General features: G+C 38.0%; 1 protein-coding gene across 2 annotated transcripts in view; it reads right to left on the bottom strand.

Moving 5' to 3' along the window:
* Window positions 1-489: 489 nt before the first annotated feature.
* The window catches only part of LOC124139623 (glycine receptor subunit alpha-2-like), a 42748-nt gene continuing 20727 nt past the window's right edge, over window positions 490-22510 (bottom strand). Inside the window, exons 2-8 of one of the 2 annotated variants that reach the window (XM_046506850.2) lie at window positions 15082-15155; window positions 12357-12424; window positions 11004-11224; window positions 8904-8986; window positions 7971-8108; window positions 6774-7144; window positions 490-5217 (exon numbers count right to left, since the gene is read on the bottom strand). In XM_046506850.2, the coding sequence (XP_046362806.1) occupies window positions 4993-5217; window positions 6774-7144; window positions 7971-8108; window positions 8904-8986; window positions 11004-11224; window positions 12357-12424; window positions 15082-15155 (1180 nt within the window). In that variant the 3' untranslated portion in view covers window positions 490-4992. Of the gene's footprint in view, window positions 5218-6761; window positions 7145-7970; window positions 8109-8903; window positions 8987-11003; window positions 11225-12356; window positions 12425-15081; window positions 15156-22510 lie in introns of both variants that reach the window. The other variant, XM_046506849.2, reaches the window with a different exon arrangement.

Below are 22510 nucleotides of genomic sequence, written 5' to 3'. Positions count from 1 at the left end.
TTCCGGCAGATGTTTCACCAACCACAAACATGTAAACAGTCAGGTCATAGAGTGTAGAAACAGTCGTAATTCCGGCAGATGTTTCACCAACCACAAACATGTAAACAGTCAGGTCATAGAGTGTAGAAACAGTCGTAATTCAGGCAGATGTATCACCAACCACAAACATGTAAACAGTCAGGTCATAGAGTGTAAACAGTCGTGATTCCGCAGATGTATCACCAACCACAAACATGTAAACAGTCAGGTCATAGAGTGTAAACAGTCGTAATTCCGGCAGATGTATCACCAACCACAAACATGTAAACAGTCAGGTCATAGCATCCACATGTAGAAGAAGCAGTCGTAATTGCAGCAGATGTTTGATCAACTGCCATACGCAGCCAGGTGCAAGCTTCTTAAACCGTGATTCATGTCGATGCTGTTTGTTGTGAATTTGCGCGAAATCATGATATACACGTTGAGGTGGAAAATGAAACAGAGACATGATCGAATAAGCAGATATTTATTGGATATGGTGGTAACATAAGTGAACCCATCAGAAAGGGAAAACATCATTTCAACCCATCAAATATCAAACAATTCGTGGAGAGTTATAAACAAATCTGTGCCAAACACTCTACACAAATCATACATAGGTTTAACAATGTAACGAATTATACATAAACAATTACCAATATATTGGATTTTATATTTCACTTCTTAAATACCCAGTTACGAGCAAGAATTCTTATATTGGGAAAGTTTAAAAAATTCTGTTACGACTTAGCATTGTGGTTTCAAATTGACTCCACAAACCATTTAGCATCACGTACTCCGTATCATTCATAATGCTCTACTCGTCCTAACAGAAATATTTCAAACATTTAACCAATTTTGTTCCATATGACAGACACTGATAATGTTTTCTGTATAGCCTATAGACTATTACAGTGTCCAGTTGTTCACAAATACATTCTCTTGAAATCATAGCAATGCACATGAACCCAGTCATAACAATCATGTGTTACCTCTTTCCAACAAATTGTCCAGGTTAGGGTTTATACCAAATGTTTGTGTAAATCTATAAAAAACGTTGTTTTCTTTTAAGCTATTTGTACATTATATTTCGCGTATAATGTGAAAAAAAGTATAGATTGAGTGGGGTTGAAACCTTATCACAATGATTCGCCTACATAACTATATTATGTTTGCATAGTGGTAAATATAAGTAATTCGTCCTTGATGACAACAACATAAGAAAACATATGTCTTATTCGCTAGCCTAGCACATTGATTTTGACAAATTACAACAATGTAGAGTCTAATATCTTATCAATACAGATAAAGGATAGTGCTACCAATAGCCATTCTAGTGGTATCTTAAAGTTATAATAATGAACATCTTACATAATTATGAAATATGCCTCAAGTGAATGTAATTCAGGAGCATACTTTATCCACATAGACCACGCGCTACATAAATATATATATATTTTCCATGTTTAAACAGGTTGATACAAAACAACGACTTCCTGTATGAATATGAAATATAAATTATGGTATTATATTAACAGCAGCATTCAACGACAATATTTAAACATATATATGCTCCGAACGGTCTAATATGACATTTGTAACATTGATATAGAAGCATTTTTATGGGATTTGCAATCAGCAACCGTCTAAACATTTTCTGATCAATATGTGGTCAATATTGATCAGATCTTCTGTAATCTTATCTGTGATCATCAGTATAAAATACATCGGTGCCTAGATGTGATCACTAGCCTCTACTGTAGGCTGGCATGTGCTCACCAGAATGATTGACTGACAGGCACAGGCTAATACCGACATGATGAGATGTGATAGCAGGCATACCCACAAGCCTAGGTGTGATAACATGGAATACACGTGTGCCTTGATGTGAGAGAATGAAGTAACCACCGCCCTGGATGTTAGGGAATGAAATATCTACATGCCTAGATATGACAGCATGAAATACTCACAGGACCAGATATGAGAGCACGAACTTCTCACATGACTAGATATTATAGCAAGAATTACTCACAGGCCTAGATATGATAGCATGAATTATTCGCGGGACTCAATATGATGGCATGAATTACTCGCGGGACTCAATATGATGGCATGAATTACTCGGGAACCTAGATATGATAGTAGGAACTACTCATAGACCTAGATGTGATAGCATGAATTACACAAAGGCCTAGATGTGATAGCATGAATTACTCACAGGCCTATATATGACAGCATGAAATACCAACTCGCCTGGATATGATAGCATGAATTACTCGCGGGCCTCGATATGATAGCATGAAATACACAAAGGTCTAGATGTGATGGCATGAATTACTCACAGGTCTAGATATGACAGCATGAAATACTCACAGGCCTAGATATGATAGCATGAATTACTCACATGTCTAGCTGTGAGAGCATTAAATACTCACAGGCTAAGATGTGAGAGCATGAATTACTTACAGGCAGTGACATGATAGCATAAAATACCCACAGACTTAAATAAGAGAGCTTGAAGTACCAGTAGACCTGGATGTGATTGTCCACATAGAATACCTAAATGCCTAGATATAACATGGCACACCTAGATCATACCATGAGTGCATGCCATACGCACAGGCCTAGATATGATAGCCTGAACTACCTACATATTTAGGTCTGATAGACAGCTTGAGTCATTTGCCACAATAATCATTTAAAAAATAATTAAATTGAAATATATCTATTACTCTATGTATGATATATTCGTATAATTGCCAATTTTAAATAATAGAAAACATACTACACTGTACGGAATTATGTCTTTGTAATGACATGTTAAGTCAACAAAAACAATCAAAACGTGTGAAAGTCCAAACACTATGCATGAGTGGAAGATGATTAATGGTAACGACATGATGGAGCTGTGCGATAACAGAGGCACCACAGAATTTATGGAATTCTGAGACCCACGTATAGCTTGTTTTACATACACGAACAGTTATATGTTTTATCTCATAACAAATCGTTTTGCAAAGTCAATACTGTTAAGAGTTTTCTGCTCGTTATGTCCTCAACATATTGGTTTAGTGTACATGGACCTTTTTATGGTATTGTATTTCAAATATAGGTCATATCGTTTCGCAAATCCAGTTAACTGCACATGCCGCTTGTTTTTTCTTATCAGTATATCTTCATACTTCAGTACAGCATATTTTTGATATTCAAAATGTGTATTGAAGGCAAATGTTGTGCTATATGCACAACATACTGATAGGCCGTGTATACAAGTATTCTCGGGGCTGTTGATATCGCTTTATCCAATTCATTGTTGAGTGTTCCTATCCTCTTGTTTGATTGAATAATGAAAGTAAATCAGCAAACAAATGCCAGAAATTACAAGATTTCAAGGTCTATCTTCTTAGAGAATAAAACATTTTGTGCTAAAGGAAGAAAGTAAATTCACAGAGATATAATCTGAAGACATTTACTGACCTGTTAACGTACGACACGAATAGAAAACTCGAAATAAAAAAAGAATGTCGATCATGTATAGAATATTATAATATGTCGAGAATAATGTACGAGCTACGAGGAAATGTTGATCATGTATTTTTCTTCGAAAATGTAGAAAAATGTTGGTTTCCTTTCCTCAAATTGAGACATTAGCTCAGGGTGGGAAAGACGTCACATAAAAAATGTATGACGTCATCTTCAATTATTTGCTACAATGCGTTCAAATGATGTCATTTTGCTATGGGCATCTTCGCAAACAATGAAAACAATGGAACAATCATAGCCACAAACCGGCAAATTATCATGAAGCAAAAGGGTGAGAATTACTGAAAATAAGTTTACATATGTCCATGCCTCTATGGCTAACATACCAGTATCAGTATTATTCATATGGATAATAAGACACAAAATAAGTACAATGCATGAACATGTATAGCCCAAGAAGAAGTCTCGCTAACAATATACATGCATTCGCACGCATTGTAGGTAATATATACCTCAGAAAGCTACAAATGTACATGTAGCATAGTACTGGTATGTTTACACACATTAGGTTCATATGAAAACATCATCCTGAAGACTTGAGTTTACTCTGAACCATCGGGTGTACGAAGTATCCGTTTCGTAGCATCTCCATCCACCGACAAATGCCTTTACATACATTAACATGATCATTACGATTTATGTAATCACAGTGTTTAAAGGGATCACCACATGTGTGTGGTATCTCTCAGAACATGCATATGAATCCAACTGGTGTTTATAATTGCCATGTGCTGAGCCAAGAACCTGTGGACATACTATCACTTCTAGGATCATTTTCTGGATTTGCCTTGTACATCAACAGACTCTTTTTGTCCTTTCACTCTGAGTGTTGTGTTGAGTGTGAATAGCACCAGCTATTAATCTTCATGTTGTAACCTACCAAAATCTTAAACAGTTCACCCTGCGTAGATTCAATTTATGTTAAGCATTTCCTATTCTTTCAAGGAACATTTCAAGGTTCAACACACTGGATACTTCCACATCCGCCCTTGCTAGTTGTCTACATGAAGTCACTTATTCTTTGGTTGATAGTTGAGTGACATGTGTCTCCCCTACTAAAGAAGAACGCAGAAACATTTCCCATTCTATCAAAGAAAATTTCAAAGTTGAACTCACTGGCACTTCTGCATTATGGTATCTTGCTACATTAAGTTACCTTTTCTTTGGCTGATGTTAGGTATTTGAGTATGGACTTCTCGACTGAAGAAGACAGTAGAAACATTTCCTATTTTATCAAAGAATGTTTTAAAAGTTGAACACGCTGGTACGTCTACATCCTTGCTATCTTGCTACATAAAGTCATCTATTCTTTGGTTGACAGTAGTGAGATTTGTCTCCCCCTACGGAAGAAGAAAGTACAAACATGTCCTATTCTATCTAGGAACATTTCAAAGTTAACCACGCTCGTACATCTGTACCCTGGCAATTGTGCTACATCAAGGAACCTGCTGATTGCCTGGTCGTTGACTGAGTTTTGTCTCCTGCACTTGACAAGTAGTACATCCAGTAGAAGGCATTAAATGATAGGAACGCCAGGGGGAAGCCAAGGCGCGACATGTTATCTAAAAACATGGCGCACGATATACCAGTTATGCGTCCTGGTCTGTGCGTAGATTTGCCTTCAACCTGAACTTCACCCTCCAGGGTGACGAAGGTCTGAAACAAACACAACGGGCTAATAGGATTAAACATTTCAAAGTCTTTTAATGAAACACTTCGCAGTCGTGTACAAAAGACCTTTCGGGAATACTAATTCGACACTTGGGATTGTCAGTTTTATTGCATGTGGAGATGATACCAGTATTTCCGCAAGAGTCGATAAACGTTTACACCAAATGATTACGCTGACACCTCCTGGCGTTATCTTCATCAAAGTGAAAGTAGTAGTTTATAAGGCCGGGGTACTCATGAGGACTACAAACATACGATTCTGTTTGAAGTAGCTGGTGTCATATGCTGTACAATTTGATACTCATCTCTTTTGAACTGTATTAACTACCAAAGTTATTAAACATATTAACTTTTTCCCTATGTTGTAGATTTTTTGTTATGGAACTCGTTATGCAAAACTGCCGATGTGTTTCAAATGTCCCTTTAACCGTTTGTCGAGTCTACATTACTGCTACTCATCTCGATTTTCAGAAAAACTAAACCCACCTATGACGCCGATCATAAAAATTCTGTATGAAATATAATTGTTACATCAGAATTTAACTAATTGACTGAGATATTACCGTTACGTCATTAACTATAATCTGGCTCTCATTAACACGTCAGTTTTGATTTGTCACATTAGTATACTAAACATTTAATGAAAGATCGGGAAATTTCAGATCTACATCTACGGAAAAAAATTCGCGTTTTGGTCAGAAATGAACGGAATAGTTAGCTACCTGGGTCGATTCGAGAAAACGTTCGAGACACAACTTTCAGAATACGCCAAACTTTTGAACATATTTTCAGTTTAAAGATACTGGTTTCTGTAGTAGTGATAGTGGGCTTATCCCAGGAATTTCACTGTCTTTAAGAAGAGGTGTTCCATTGTATCATAGCTGTTCCTCGTGGAGAAACTTTATTTCTTGTATGAGTCGAGGCAGTTCGTGACAGGGTTAAAGTTTGTTTACTCAACTTCAAACCACTGGGACGTTTGCGATACAGAAAACAATATTTGGGAAAAGGCAACAGAAAATGTTTAGTTGCATTTCGCTTTTTTGGTGAAAAAAGAGTCATTGTTTATTGTGCACAATTTGTTCATGTGTGATTCAAACGCGAACTTTGAGCTTCATAGAAATACAAAACGTCAACACCAGCGAATAACTAGTCGAAACAGATTCCTTCAGATATGTATTATTTAAAGCTATACACTTTCACGTTCAAACAATCTTTATTTTAATTTCAAAATATTCAATTACATATAAAACGTCAACGTAGGAGAATTTCTGTGTCCCCGAAACAGATTCCATTGAGCGTAAAAGGCAAAATAGAGGTGAAAATTATATTAATTGATCACTGAAAATCAGTGATTTCACCAGGTGTTAGCGAAAAGGGCGAGCATGTTCCATCCTAACGGTAGCAACCGACACTCACGCACATTGCTTAAAAAAGTAAGTGTGTGTTTGTATTGATGCCACACAACAGCGACGGCGACCTGTAAACAAAACCGACAATCAAGTGATGGACCAGAAAACCCCATGGCATACTTCTCTATATACATTTCCGTTCTCGGTAGTATTTTGCTGTTGGCATCTTGGTCCGTTCAATCGTTCACTGCGGCTAAGAACGTTGACAACTGCGAACTCGATCAGGGCTGCAAATACAAACAGCAAGCACGTCGACATCCATATATCGATGGCTTTCGTGTAGGACACACGTGGAAGCGAGGCATTGACCCCCGAACTCTGTGTTGTCATGGTGAGGACAGTCAAAACACCCAATGAGATACGCCCTGCCACTGACGTCACAGTGAGCCAAAAGGAGATCCAGGAGACAATGACTATTAGGATACTTGGGATGTACATCTGCACGATGTAGTACTGGATGTTGCGCTCCAGGTGGAAGGCTGCTTGGAGACAGCTCTGGTTACCTGAAGACAGAGAGTCCACCTTTCCTTGAGAAAAACACCATCATGAGTGAGTGAGTGAGCTTTTAACATTATTCCAGTTATATCGCGACGTGTCAGCTTAATGTGGGAGGAAAGCCCGAAGTGATGAAGGTCCCAGACGTTTACCACTTCGGTGAAAACCACGAGCACGGGTATGGTGCTGACAAACCTAGAAACATCATCGGGTCGAACCGGGATTCGAACCCACAGTCATAGGTTTCTGGCGTGCCCAAGGGACGCAACTCTGCACAGCGAATCGCGGCGCCTCAGACAACTGGGCCACCCGTGCCCCTAATACCATCATGAATAAAGATACCTCCTTTAATTGTGTGTTACTAGTGATCGTCTACCTTCTTTACAAATGTGAGAATGAGATATTTCCAATGAGGTTTAACGCCTCTTTGAACAGTATTTCAATTAATTTACAGCGTGTCAGCTTGAGTGATGCAGGTCTCAGACGTTTGCCACTTGTGAAACTGACAAGCACGGGTATGGAGCTGACAAATTTGGACTCATTTTCGGGGAGAATCGGGATTCGAACCCTGGATCATTGGTATCAGGCAGGCCTCAAAGGACGCCACATTGCACGACCACTTGTGTCCCCTTTTGTTATAAATTAGTGAATCAGTATTTGAACGTATTTGACATGATCAATACTCCATCTTCCATGACGACATCCTATATATTCTGGACAAATGAAACTACTACTAGTTGTAACTGATAGACCTAGGATGTTGGTATTGACAAGAGTGTCCTGATCATGATGAACTATATTCTTGAAGTATAAGGAAAATCAAGTATTACTCACCCGTTCTACGCCGAGTTTGTGGACAGTCTCCATAATCCGTCTCCACCACTTCAAACTGTGGCAGTATGATATCTGTGTTCACATCTACAGGGGTGGAATTCCTCCATGACAGCAATACCTTATCAGCATCAAATCCAACTGAAAACGTTGTTAAGGTGATTTTATTGGTCTCAATGAAGACATACATGTTTTAACGACATCACATTTTATTTTCTCTCATCTCCTTTGGATATAGATTATTGGTTTAATCTTTGAAGAAATTAATTTCCTGTTTCTGCAAACTCATAATTCGAAAACTAATTTATTTCGAGTGTACTTGGTTATAGTTTTCACAAGTTAAAATATCAATAGTTAACATCGGTACCGCACTTCACTATCGATAGTTTCGGTAAAACATGCATTGTTTTTAATTTTTTTTATTCATATTACATATTGATGGTAGGCAGCATCAACATCTATCTTACTAGTAACCGTCAGGAACAATAATTATTAATAAAAGACAAACATCATAGCTACCTCCCTTTTCCAAAACAGCCTGCTAACCATGTTGGGCTTTGACTAAACATTAAAATCTAGTTCGAGGGAAGGATTCATATTCTTTTTAAAAGCTCCGATGACAGTAGTGTCGCCAAAGTTGTTATAGATATGGCAATACGAAAGAAATTGCGATCGTTAAAATATAAGATCGTCACCATAACCTGTAGGTAGACTTTGTTGACGTTGAAAGAACGAGTATTGACCATGGTTCAGATAATGGAACGCTGTAGTGTAAGGGAGACTACGCCGTTGTGTCTAAACATATGTTGCTTATAAACACCAGGAATATAAGAAGACCATATGTGAAATGTAATAACGCTTTTAAATCAACACGTTTTAAATCAAGTTAAATGATAAAGGTTATGATGGGTTAACATATCTACACATTAAACTCACAACTCTCCATTTGTATTGCACATATTTGTCTGTCAAACGGGTAGTTCCGGAGATCCATTGGGCAACTCAGGGTAAGAGAAAGTCTGCAAGACGAAAATATATCGTTATGTACACTACCGTTAAGGGACTTGTTCGCAAAGGTATGTTCCCTATTCGCCAACATCACATTTCGACAAGACTCAAAACAACAAGGCAGGTTCTAGTGGTTGTGTGTTCGTTGTCTACTAATCATGACTGTAGTTCTGAAATGAAGCTCTAAAGATTGTATAGAATGAATAGATTGTAGTTATATAAAAGTATAAATAATAATAGCTCATTGCATTGGTCTCTCTTTTCTTTAGAGAATTGATTTAGAGTTCAGTTTGCTTGTTGTGAAGTTCAGTTCAGTTCAGCTTGAGAAGGTTGCCAGCCGCATCCAGGAACTGAAGCGGGTCTGCCTTCCACGCCGTGGGTGATCCTTCACAAGCACGATTCGCTCGTCTAGTTCAATCAATACAGCAATTGAAAATTTACCCTCTTCGTTCAAGCAACACGTTACTCCGGTAGAGTCAATATTCTTATTGGTGATGTACAGTCTTGTGCCATTTCGCCAACAGTTTCAATTGAGGGATATGGGATGTTGGCGAATAGGTAACAGAACATTTGCATCGAGGTTTAATACAGTTACGATACACTTACTTAATACACTTACGAGTATATACGAATAACGGTACGACATCAAGATTAGGATGTATCATTTCTCATTACAGTGTTGTGTTGCTAAAATATCTTGACAAACAATATTCCAGCAATTAATTGTATTTATACAAGTAGGCATCCTGTGAATAATCGAGTCTGAACCAGGCAAACCAATGACTGAAAGTCGACTTGTACCACATGAATGATCTACTGGGGCTCTGTTCAGACAAGGAATGCCCACGTGGCCTAAGTATTATGGAAAGGGTATCCTGCCTAATAGCCCCTCCATGCGTTTTGACATACGAAACAATCTCCATTTTGCTTAGGGCTTTGCCTTTGCATACATCATCATTTTGTGCAGAACGTTAACACTAGTTTGTGTATAATAATCGTGTTCATTCTTTGGAGGTCATAACCCTTTCAGCTACAAGTATAAAAGACAAATATTGTTATACTCTGTGGAAGAATCAAGTTTAATATAATTATGTCCATTATCAATATTAAAATACTACCAAAACTCAAAATAAATCTAGTGAATATATTTTTAAAGGTTTCCCTCTTTGTCATTCCTACTTCATTGTAGCTTTATATCACACTGCCAAAACGGTTTTTTCTCTTTTAATTAAAAATACCATCTTTATTACCTCATAGTATCAACACTATCGTGCAAAAAGCCCCTTCTGTATTTATGTCTTCTTTATTTATATCGTACCGATACTCTAATAATAACACTACGCACATTCAAAACATTGCCTTGCTTCGTTGGATAATATCGGCTCTGCATATCAACATCATCATCTCATAGTATCAATACCATCGTGCCAAAACAATATACTCCCTTCTTTATGTCTGCTGTCTCTGTAACTATCCCTGAGCACATTCAAAACATTACCTTGCATAGTAAGACAGTTAAATGTTCTTTGTGTATTCGCATATACATAGTTATTACATAGTATTAACACTATTCGTACACCATGAATGCCCTTCTTTATCTTGCAATAGTTACCTTTGTAACCTAAATCGTACCTTGCTTAGTAGGACAGTTTATGTTCTTTGTGTATCCGCATTTATATCATTATCACATAGTATTAACACTATTCGTAAAACATTAATTCCCTTCCTTATCTTGCAATAGTTATCTTTGTAACCTTAATACTACCTTGCTTCGTGGGACAGTCTATTTTCTTGGTGTATCCGCATTTACATCATTATCACATAGTATTAACACTATCGTGCCAAATAAATAGTCGTCTTTATCCTGCAATAGTATTATCTTTCTAACCTAAATCCTACCTTGCTTGGTGGGACAGTTTATGTTCTCGGTGTATCTGTATTTATATCATTATCACATAGTATCAACGCCCTTCTTTATCTTGCAATAATTATCTTTGTAACTAGTCCCGCGAACATCCTAAATCCTACCTTGCTTCGTAGGATAGTTTATGTTCTCTGTGTATCCGCATCATCTTGTTGGGCATCATGATGTTGTGGAAGGACGCCTTCTTCTCATTGGGGAAGTACAGATCTGGAACCCATATCTTCTCTCTGTTTTTGGCGTCTACCTCGAAGTACGGTACGTCGTAATGGTATTTGATATATGGAACTGACCATTCCATGTGCAGAAGGAGACTGACGGTGTAGTCCTAGAGAAGGGGATAATATCAAGGATAAGCGTCACTTATTTTTCGGTAAACGGATTTGACTGACCAGATGCAAAAGACAGAAGTAGAAAAACATTTTTTAATTATGACTTGCTGCCTGACATACGTTTTCATTTCAGTCACTTTATGATGGCATTAATGAACACTTTTTTCTTAAAAACAAGTTTGGCATATTAACCAGAATATCATAGTTTGGTGAGAAGTTTGGTGTTCACTGTCATCAATGTTTAAAGCAATGAAGAGCAAGTGATAACCAGGAATGGATCATAAGTACCAGGAATGCATCATAAATACCAGGGATGGATCATAAATACCAGGAATGGATCATAAATACCAGGAATGGATCATAAATACCAGGGATGGATCATAAATACCAAGAATGGATCATAAATACCAGGAATGGATCATAAATACCAGGAATGGATCATAAGTACCAGGAATGTATTATAAATACCAGGAACGGATCATAAATACCAGGAATGGATCATAAATACCAGGAAAAAAGTACGAGGGACGTTCAATAAGTTTGGAACTTCAATATAAGACCAAATCGCAGAATATCTTTTGCACTTTTATTTTACAATATCATCTCCATTTACCTCAATACATATATTCCATTTGTCCTTCAAGCTTTTAATACCAGTTTTATAGAAATCCGCAGATTGGCCCTCTCACCCCGCCTCTGTGGCAGCCTTTATGTCCTCGTCATCCTGGAAGCGTCTTCCACGTTGGGCAGATTTCATTTGCCGGAACAGGAAAGTGTCACTGGGGCAAAGTCTGGGCTGTAGTGTGGGTGATTTAACTTACGGTATTAAACGCTTGAAGGACAATGGAAAATGTGTATTGAGGTTAATGGAGATTATATTGAAAAATAAAGGTGCAAAAGATATTCTGCGACTTGGTCTTATATTGAAGTTGCAAAACTCGCACCGCGTTCCTCTTGTTTCAGAAATGTGTCGATCAACGAGGTTTAACTTGACGGCGGAGTTTCTCAATTACGTAGTCTACAGTGTAGCTACTAGCCAGTGCTCACGAATGAATGTAAAATATGCTCTGGTGTAGAGTAAAACGTATTGAAACAATAGCTACATAGTATTATTGAAGCAGCGCTTACCATGGAAGCTTCATTGATGGAGTCGAAACTGTCCACATATATTTGGCACTCAACCTCCGTTGGTATCTCTGAAATATACAGCACAAAGTCATTATTAGAGGAATACTCTAGTTATCTAAGGCATGCCGTCGACGTATATTGATAGGCCATCAACCAGGTCGCCGAGCCTGACCACTCGATCCATACCGTCGGCTCGTGTGTCAAGCATGTATTGCTATGGAGCTATTCTAACCCAAGCTCCCTACGGGATGAAACGCTACAAGCAATTGTTATGGTGAAACTGAAAAAATAAACCTTTTTAGTAAGTAGTATAAAGTTTGTATTGTAGTAGTATTACCTTTCAGGTAGGATACTGTCAGGTTTACAGAGCTTGTTGTTAATTTACGAAAAACTTTCTGTTAGACCAGAGACGAAATTATACAATGTCATATTGTTTTGTACTGGATAATGATTAAACACCTGGGATGAAATACATGAACTTTGAAGGATAAGTCACGGTGTCTGGGTTTATCAGCATGCGCACTATACCCTTGCTTGTTGGTTTCATCAACGTGGTAAATGTGTTGGACGACCTCTACCTTCCTCACTTTCGGGCTTTCCTCCCGTATAACGATGACGCGCAATAATAGAAAGGGAATACTGTTTTTACCTCACTCACTCACTCACTTACTCACTCCTCACTCCTCACTCATTCACTCACTCACTCACTCACTCACTCACCAATCAAACGAATGCCTGCGATTCATAAAACGTCTGCATATACACAATTTGTAAATCGGATTGGAACAAGTACCCCTTAAATCATGTTGAACAAACATTTTGCCCCTTCTTGAAACAAAACTACTAGCTGATGACTTATCTCCCAGTGCTCTTTTTGATTTCTTCCTGCTACAAAAAGCACTATTCTAGGCTCCCTTGCAACTTAACTCACAATTCATATTATAAAAAATAAACATTTCACGGTTAATTTCATACCAGGTACGGTAAGTTGTTTTAGTACTCAATGTATTGTTTAGTTATAATAGTGCAGACATGTAAACTTTGTGAGCGTCACTGACATTACACACTGAAAACTCATATTCACTTTGCCTATGGAATAACTGATGGTCGTTGGGGGTTGTTTCTGGTATGTAGTGTTGCAGGAGTGCCCTCCCTTGAAGTGACAAATACCAGAAACACTTCCGGATATACGCATCAGCACAAACAAATTAATTGATTTTTGCAAACGGAAAACAAGTATTTCAGCACCCAATTTGAATCCATATTTATTCATCATGTTTAACAAATTACATGTTTCATGGTTGAGATAAATACATATATTTGGTTCATCTCAACCGCCCGTAAAATACCAAGTCAATTGGGTCGGTATGTTTTTGAATGAAGATTGAATGTATTCTGCAGTGTCATTGTCAAGCGGTATGTTTATGAAGGTGAGTGGTGATGTAGACTAAAAGTTGCTAAAAGAGAACAGAGAAAGGACGACCTTATCCACCATAAGAACATCTTCCGTGATAACCAGAGTCAGAGATTTTCAGAACAGATAATTATTTCCGTAAATAAAAGCGACAAAACAATTTCCACATTCATAAGAAATCTCTGCTAATAGCAGAGTTGATGGAAAGATTCCGACTAAATCACGAACATGTGTTTATGAATCACTATCAAATAGTGATGATACCAGGTGATCGCGAAAAGGTGAGCGTATCCTGCCCCAGCGGTGGCACCCATCACAAACACGAGTCAACTGTTCACCTGAAAAAACACAGGAACATGACACATGTCAAAATAGGGAATTGCATCGGACAACATAGTTGTCACTGATGCGTTAAATTTGGAAATGTCCTCCACCTACCATAAAACGTTTTTAAAGCTTCAGAATGCCTTGCATGCAAACCTTGATCAAACAACTTCTGAGCAAAAGTCATACCACCACACAGTCCCAGAAGTAAGGTAATGTATTAATTTACAAAATGCTATCAGGGAACCCACGAGTACTAAAGGACACTTATCAATCCCAGCGATAAGATGAGTTATAGGCTGCTGGAGCTGAGAAGGGGATAATATTCGACTGGGTGACTGTCTTTTCACATGTAGGCTCTGGGTTATGCAAGAGAAACTCGTTGGTACTGCTAAATGTACTTAAGATAATTTGGCGTGCACGCCGTATTTTGGGGCAGTAGTCCTTCGTGCAACGTAAGAACCTATTTCTGTTACAAGTGGGACTGCGGTGGGGAGTGTGATGAGGTTCCCATGAAGTTCATGCTCCACGTGTAAAAGTCAAAGCGCAACTGTTGTTATAGGTGAGGTGAAATTGATTTAAACGTCGCGTCCAAGACTATTGCACTTATGTAGCGACATGCATGCGTGTGTGTTTGTGTGTGTGTGTCTGTGTCTGTGTCTGTGTCTGTGACAGGGTAACAACAAGTACCATCTTATAGCGTCTTTTGGTATGACGCAGCCGGGATCGAACCTCGGACCTTCCGCTCTCCGGGCGGACACTCTACCACTTGATCACGGAGGCGGTCTGCTGTTGTTATACACTGTATGGATTATGCAGATCCGTGGGTTCATTTGTCGTGTTAAGGTCACGTATTTGCTAAAGTATGTCTAGCTGTTATAATCATGTAGAGGAAGTTTACTTTCGGTAATCAAAATAACATGGTTTAATAGCCAAGGACAGGAAAGGCCAAAAGTACAAAACCATTAGAATAATACAATGTGTTACCATCGTCAAAGGTTGGTGGAACTTTGCTGTCTTTGTCGATAAGCGTCTGTAGGACTGTGGTCAGACTCTTGGACCTGAAACGGAAAACATCGATTTGTGAAAACAACAGTGACGTAAAGGTTTAATTCATTTTTTGTAACAAGAATACAACAACAACAAAACATGATATCACGATTTCACATTAAAGATATCTTAAAACGAATATCTAGTATTAATATTACTGAATCGGTATCAAGATATCTTATAATCAATCTACATCTGGGTATCCCTTCCCATCATTGCTTTCATTGGGAACGTGACCTTCATCCTGAGATGGATATTGATGGATGGTGAATTAATAACTCCAATAATTCCATTTAATGTCATGGTTTATCCACTGATAGTCCGTTCTAAACACAAACAATGATTTCATCATATCAAATCATGTTATTCATCTTTGCTTCATTTCCTCACATCAAAATCGATTTTAGATATCATTGTACGTAGCGATATACCAATGTTTTATATATATATATATAAAGACCCAAACCTATATTTCGTCATAAACGTCATACTGAACAGTCTCTCGCGAGAAGCCAATGATTTCGCTAAAACCCGCTTTACAGCTGACATTAAGAAGAGCTGCTCCCCCAAAGCTGCACTTGGTCTGCAGTACTGAAAGATAATAGCATGTCTGAGCCGCGGAGGTTACTAAAGGGCAATAGCTAGCGGTCTACTTCCAGCCGTTTAACTGATGCTGCTGCAGTAGTGGTAGTAGTAGTAGTAGTAGTAGAAGAAGAAGCAGCAGTTGAAGTAGTGGCAGTAGCAGTAGAAGTGGTAGTTGAAGCAATAGTAGTAGTTATTATAGAAGTAGTAGTAGTAGTAGTAGCAATTGTCAAAGTAGTTGTAGTAGTATTTGCAATTTGAAGTAATAGTTGCAGGAGTAACAGTCATTGTAATAACAGAAGTAGTTGTTGTAGAAGAGGAGGTAGTATTAGTAGCAGCAGTAGTAGTAGCAGTAGTAGTTTACACAATAGTAGTAGTTATTATAGAAGTAGAAGTAGTAGTAGTAGCAGTTGTCAAAGTAGTTGTAGTAATATTTGCAATTTGAAGTAATAGTTGCAGGAGTAACAGTCATTGTAATAATAGTAGTAGTTGTTGTAGAAGAGGAGGTAGTATTAGTAGCAGCAGTAGTAGTAGCAGTAGTAGTTTACACAATAGTAGTAGTTGCAGTAACTAAATTAGTAGTAGTTATAGTAGTAGTAGTTGCAGTATTAGACGTAAATATAGTAGTAGTTGTAGTTCTTGTTGAAACAGTAGTAGTAGTAATAACTATAGTAGGAGTAGTAGTAGTAGTAGTAGTAGTTGTTGTTGTTGTTGTTGTCGTAGTGGCAGTTGTCATAGTAGTTGTAGCAGTATTTGCAATTGACGTTATAGTTGTAGGAGTAACCGTAATTGTAATAACAGTAGTAGTTGTTGTAGAAGAGGAGGTAGTATTAGTAGCAGCAGTAGTAGTAGCAGTAGTAGTAGTTTACACAATAGTAGGGTTTAGACCATAAATCAATCATCGAGAAGAGAAGAAAATATATTCAAAATTCTTTGTAGCTGTGAAAAACATCAATGCTGAAGGTCAGTTTACGCAAGGTGGGGAGCGGTTTCCCAATCGAACGCACGATGACGAAACATCCACAGTAACATTACATACACGTACTATACCACGCCCTAGGACAAGCCCAAATGACTAACAACCACCCTTTGAAGTACTGTGAATCACACAGAGTTCACTCACCCTTCAGTTGGGTAATTTAATTTAATGACACACCCCTTGAGACACACGATTACATAAAAACACTCCAGGAATGAACGCTAACGTGAAATAGACTTCCACAAACCTTCAGCCAGATGCAATCCCTGATCAATTGCACCTAACAAGTGAGTGGGGATTAAAGTTTCTGCCTCAACGCAGGATGAATCGGCGGATCTTTCACACGTTAAAAATGCAGACGGGAATTCACGTTTCTCGTTTCTTTTCTCAATTATGCGGCTGATTTAATGATTGACTTTCGCATCTTTGAAAAAGTTTGAGCAGTCAGCCGTGGAAGATGCAGAAACTGCCAGAACATCACAGAGATTAAGGAACGCTCCACTGACTTTGTCAAAAGCAATTTAAATGTATTATTCATTTACCAACATGCAAACTGCTACCATCAAAGCCTATCCCTGCAATATACGTCACTTAAGGCAGATCAGGTTTTGTTGGAAATCAATAACAGAATTTATGAGATTAGTACCGGTTTAAATTTCATGGTGTAACGTTAGGATGAAGGTCGTGCAAGGAAAATGTAACCAACGTCTGTAATACCTCATGCTTAAGCTTTAGATGTGTCCAAGGTGAACTTATGAAAGATGCATCACATAATGATATACTTTCATAATCATAATTGCTTTAATATTTGCATTTAAAAATATGTTATATCTACTTTTGGTTTAAATTGCTGTAGTACAGGGAAATCTCGTTAATCAGGGAAGTCAGTTGTGCCATCGAATGTATGTTATGTTATTTGCAGTTGGAAAGAAGGACCTTCTGATGTAAGGCTACAGTCCAGGTAAGGATCATATTCCGACAATAACGTTAGATAAGTCCAACTTTTTCAGTTGACAAGGTTCAGCATCTTTTCGTGGCTTTTAAAAGCTGGTGTCAATGAAGTTCAGTGTCGGCGTGGTTTTCTGGTGCAGGTGCCAGAACCTTGATGAAGTACCAATTTACAATTTACAAATTTAATTTCATTATGATTTCATTGTAACGGTGTGGTACATGCTGGTACCATGATAAAGAATAATGCAAGACACGGTTGACGCATGTGTTGCATTCTTGAATTCTTGCAATGCGACGTTTCTGTACAAATGCTATTACTTAAATTACCTAATCTATATTCATAAGAATACCCTATCTGATAGCTTCTTTCCTTCTTTGTTCGTTAAAATATTCACAAACGTATCTTACTATAAGCTTGGAGTTTGGCAGCCAAACCCGCTAAAACACGACTATTGTGATTCAGCTTTTAATGCGACAAATACGAGTATATGTTCCTTCATTCATAAACAGTTTATGTGTACACTGATTTGCAATGTTGACAAACAAAATTTACATCACAATAAAGAAACATTGTACAAGTATTCCTTAAGGGGAATAGAGTAATTTGTAACAGAAGCTAAAATAAATCACATTCAGGCTTGTTCAGCATGCTAAGATATTTAGAATGTAACTACAAATGGAACAAGTACCGTTTACAAAATGAAAACGAGAATAGTACTTTTATCCGTCTCTGTATAACATATAACAAGTTCGTGTACTGAAGATTTATTGACAGTTCATGGTCGCAAAATTTATGGCCAAAAATATAGGATAACTGGTGGCTGCTTTAATCAATCAATATTTTTTAGAATAGAATGGTAGAATAGAATCGTAGGTGAAATTGGTTTTAACGTTGCGTCCAAGATTATTGCACTTATATAGCGACGTGCATGCCCGTGTGTGTGTGTGGCTGCTTGTACTAATCTGGATGCCGGATTATAGTGCTAGCCCACTGAGATACCATGCCGCAATTCAACATGAATACGGTATACTGACTCCGAGCCGACCAGTCCTTGGTTTAGCCCCGTAATGCCGAGCACCAGACAAGGTAACAACAAGTACCATCTTTTAACGTCTTTTGTTATGACGCGGCCGGGGATCGAACCCCGACCTTCCGCTCTCCGGACAGACGCTCTACCACTAGACCACGGGGGCTGTCCACCCGAGAAAAGGTAACGGAGCATGAAAACATGGTAGTTATCAAAAATTGCTTATTCGGCTTAAAATACATAAGGGGTTTTAGACCAGATAATATCCATCATTTTCAAAATTAAAAAACGTAACAATGTATATTGTATTGTGTTTCCTGATTTTAAAATATAACGCTGATACTCTTTTTAATTCGGACTGTTGTATTTTCAGAAAAAGATATAATCAAAATATAACTATTGATTACCAGGAAGTTTGAGATTAGCGTGACTGTTTTCCGGTGGTAATTCGTCCATCAATCTTGAATAAATATGTTATTCTGACTCGGAGCAATGATTGGTGATCACACTGTTCATTTTTAGATCGTACATGTACGTATTCACCTCTCGTGTGTAGCCCTGGCTGTGATGTCGTGGAATTGCCATATTGAAGGCAGTACGTGCAAAGTTACATCTTCACCATCATTTGGTGGGCAGTGTTCAACATGGAAAGACTTCAAATTCCAGAGATTAATGAGATAATTTCTTTTCCAGCTTGTTGACAATAGTGTTTGGCTTATATAAAGACAAATATGTATGGAAGATTGACAGAGATGAGACTTGGTGGGAAAGTATGTACATAATTGTATTGACGATGAATTCTCGTCTGCACACACATTTGCTGAAGTCTGTGTAAAGGTCAAGGATCGCCCAAAACCTGGTGATAACTGGGTAAGAGAACCTATACCTGTAGCGAAAAGGGTTGGCATCTTCAGCGAAATACAGAACTGTGAAATCCTTTGGGTGTTCGCACAACTACAGTGTTTGAAAAAATCCTTGTATATGAAGTTTTTAGTGAATGTATTTTCATTTGGCTATTGCAGAAGCATAATTTCTATAATGATGAAATAAATGTTTATGTTATAAAGTCATTATAAAGCACATTTCAATTCCATCTAATTTCACCTCCGTAATTCACTATGATTAATTAGTTTTACAAATCCTGGTGTCTGAAACATCTCTAGTCATACGCATGATGATATTTGTAAAGGTTGGGTCAAGGTGAACTTTAGTTTTTTTGCTTTTTTCTGTTTATTATTTGTTCAGAAAATTCTGTCAAATCTGTTGGATGAAAATCGATGCCCACGTGTCCACAAGAGTCTTCAGAACAAATAAAGTCTTGTTTATGTGAAGAGTAGTTATTAAGCGTCAGTGGTTGGCATGTCTGCCATTTGCTCTGGAACAACCAAAGAGCAGTTTTCTGTACACGTGTTCTGTCTAGATATATGGTTGCCAGTTTCATACAGTTTACATTGATAAGGAGCGACAAGAAAGTACCAACGGCACAGACATAAACATTACTCTTGAAGGGGAATTGAACAGCATTTTTTCAAACAAGACATAACTTCATCGAGACATTTTGATAACTCCTATTTGCTTTGATAGCGTTTCGGTCATAAAATCTTTTAATGTCAGTCTCCAAGACTACGTTCATGTACACGAAGCTGTGATGGTATACGACCTTCAAGAAGCGAGAAATCCGTCCTATTAACGAAAACGTCCTTGGAGACGAAACCAATATGACCTAGATCTTCTAATTGTCAAGACATACCCTAACTAGAACTGCCAAGCAAGGTTCAATTAGCCCATCACAAGACTGTAAGTAACATTAACGTGACATTTCTCACAATGACATGTCAATAACCGAGTCTTGGCTCCGATAAATAGAGCACCAGTCTATATAATTATGGTAATCTATTATGTACCATCTCATGACCTTACCTCATCCAGCCATCACGCATGAACACAACTGTAATATCAGTGTAGAGTTTTCTCAGGCATGTGATATGCTGATGTTGGTTTAAATTTGTTACATATATCATGTCTTCCCTGTCTTTTACTCTACAGCTTTGTCCCGTTCTAACCATCTAAGCAGATGATTGAAGTGCCTCTCGGTTTTTGCATCGACGACCCTAATCTTAGAAGTAGAAACCATCTCTAATCGGGTTAATACTGCAGCCACGTATCTTATGACAAAATCAATAGCTGTCTATACCTGCATATTTTGCTATCTATGTTAGTCGGGTTTAATTGAAACTGTTTCAAACAGTAAATTAAACTTGTCAAAGATTATATACTTATGACCAATAACAGACAAAAATGAGTGAAAACAAAATTGAATTGACAAATTCAAGCAGCTACATCCGTTAATCATTTTTCGAGGGTTGATTGATTTTCCATTTTCCAAAGGTCAGACACCCAAGCTTATTTACTGACTTGTCACAGCGAAACAAGCTGCTCAATTGATTCAAGCTTTTTGTGGATATACATCTTAGGCATCCTGTGGTGTCCTCACTATTACGCAAGTCCTTCTATGTGAGGCTTAGAACTTCTCATTGAGCCCAAGTACATTCTCTCCTTACACCATGTAAATATCGATGTATCTACGCTCCACTCAAAACTCAGAACATACGACCGTCAAAGGAAAGAACAGTCAAGTCAATATGAGGATGACATTAAACACTACTACCAATCACTTTCCATGGATGCGATTAATGAACCATTTATGGAAAGATGATGTTAATGCTACACTGTATCAAGGTCATCTTGAACTCCTGGACACAGTCATTAAGCATCTGTTTCATATCTCTTCCGAATCCAATTTTTGTTTGGCAGCTGATTTTGTGTTTGCGAAATTGACATTCTAATTGCAGAATTTCCGATTGATTTGAATTACTCTTTGACGTTTCATGTTGCAAACACCCACTAGTTAGGGCATAGTATAACGAGCTTAAGGCGGAACGACGTGTTAATGTAATGAGGTAGGTTAGGCTGACATTTGCATACTTCTTTATCACGTTACCAAAACGTAACTGGGCTGAAAACAGTCACCGAATCACTTTAGGTCCAAAACACAACTACGATACTCGTATCAAATACATTTTGTTCATTTTGAGCCACAATCAAACATTGATGTATGCTTTCTTTTTCCCCGATAGTTCAGTTTAGAAACCTTGATCACTTTATCACCAAGGAAGCACGCATACAACCGGTCAACGATTTGATCAACTCTGGATGGAACGAAGTGGGATATAAAGATCAAAATGGTTAATACTCGAATCTGATGTCTTTTGTCACGTGAAGGGCCGGTTTTAGTTCCAACGAAGTAAATTAAGTAATATCTGAGGTTTTAATGAACAATTCAAAATGTGAATCCGTTTCTTTACATGATCTTAAACGAGTGCCAGCTCAATTATGGGTGAGGAGAAATGGGGTTTAGCGTCGCATATTGCACTTGTATGGCGACGTACCCGGTTTATGTGCCAGACTTAACAAGAACCTCATTTTAACGTCTTTTGGTGTGATGCGACCAGGGAATCGAACACCGACCTTGCGCTCCCCGGGGCGACACTCTACCCACTAGACCACAGATGCGGTCCCTCGAAGCTGGGAATGACAATGAATTGCCGATCACATTTGAACAGTTTGATATGCCGTCAAGTCCACAGCAACCCATGCTGGTCGAAAATGGATCGGTTATTTGGTTGATTGCGTGTCAACGTACTCAGTCGACGTGGATCGTTGTTCATGTCACATACATGAATTGTCTGGTCTAGACTTGATTATTTACAGCCCCCGGCATATGGTCTAATGCTTAGTATTGGGTTAAAAAAATATACGAACATGC

The sequence above is a fragment of the Haliotis rufescens genome, unplaced genomic scaffold (genome assembly GCF_023055435.1).
Source record: "Haliotis rufescens isolate VD_foot unplaced genomic scaffold, xgHalRufe1.0.p SCAF_7, whole genome shotgun sequence".
In the NCBI taxonomy this organism is placed as follows: domain Eukaryota; kingdom Metazoa; phylum Mollusca; class Gastropoda; order Lepetellida; family Haliotidae; genus Haliotis; species Haliotis rufescens.
This window is presented reverse-complemented; position numbering and strand designations above follow the sequence as displayed.